The sequence below is a fragment of the Physeter macrocephalus genome, unplaced genomic scaffold (assembly GCF_002837175.3).
Source record: "Physeter macrocephalus isolate SW-GA unplaced genomic scaffold, ASM283717v5 random_1449, whole genome shotgun sequence".
In the NCBI taxonomy this organism is placed as follows: domain Eukaryota; kingdom Metazoa; phylum Chordata; class Mammalia; order Artiodactyla; family Physeteridae; genus Physeter; species Physeter macrocephalus.
This window is the reverse complement of record NW_021146901.1, coordinates 19,234-19,746: the sequence shown is the minus strand read 5'-3', so window position 1 is coordinate 19,746 and position 513 is coordinate 19,234. Positions and strand designations below refer to the sequence as shown.

At 78.9% G+C, this 513-nt stretch overlaps 1 protein-coding gene across 1 annotated transcript in view; it reads right to left on the bottom strand.

Moving 5' to 3' along the window:
• Positions 1 to 311, bottom strand: part of EDF1 (endothelial differentiation related factor 1) — a 3,828-nt gene extending 3,517 nt beyond the window's left edge. Inside the window, exon 1 of the mRNA XM_024126315.3 lies at positions 120 to 311. Coding sequence (XP_023982083.1) covers positions 120 to 197 — 78 coding nt within the window. The 5' untranslated portion in view covers positions 198 to 311. The remainder of the gene's footprint in view (positions 1 to 119) is intronic.
• Positions 312 to 513: the final 202 nt, after the last annotated feature.

Sequence of the window (513 nt, the reverse complement as noted above, 5' to 3'; positions counted from 1 at the left end):
GGTGCCCGCTCCAGTCCCCACTCCCCGCCCCCAGCCCCGCGTCCTCCCCGCCCCCGGCCCCGCGTCCGCCCCGCCCGCCCGGCCGCTCCTGGGCCCCGAGGCCCGCGCTGCGCCCGCACCTGCTTGGACTTGGCCTGGGCGGCCGTGGGGCCCTTTTTGCGCAGCACCGTCACCGTGTCCCAGTCACTCTCAGCCATGGCGGGGCAGGCGGGGCAGGCGGGGCTGGCGGTCCGTCCGGCGGCTCCGCGGCAGCTGCTCGAGACCCGGCGACGCGACGTCCCCTAGTCGCTCGGCCGCTTCCGGCGCCCGCCTCGGGCCCGCCCCCTCCTCCCATTGGCCGGCGGCTCGGGGGGCGGGCACTTCCCGCGGCTCGGGGCCAATCCGTGCCCGGCTCATCTGTGGAAACGCCGGAGGTGCGTGACGTGGGGCGGGAGAAGTCGCGGCCGAGGCGCGTGGCCGCTGGGGGGCGTTGTGTGTGTGGGGCGGGGGAGGGGCAGGGGCAGGTGGAGGGGC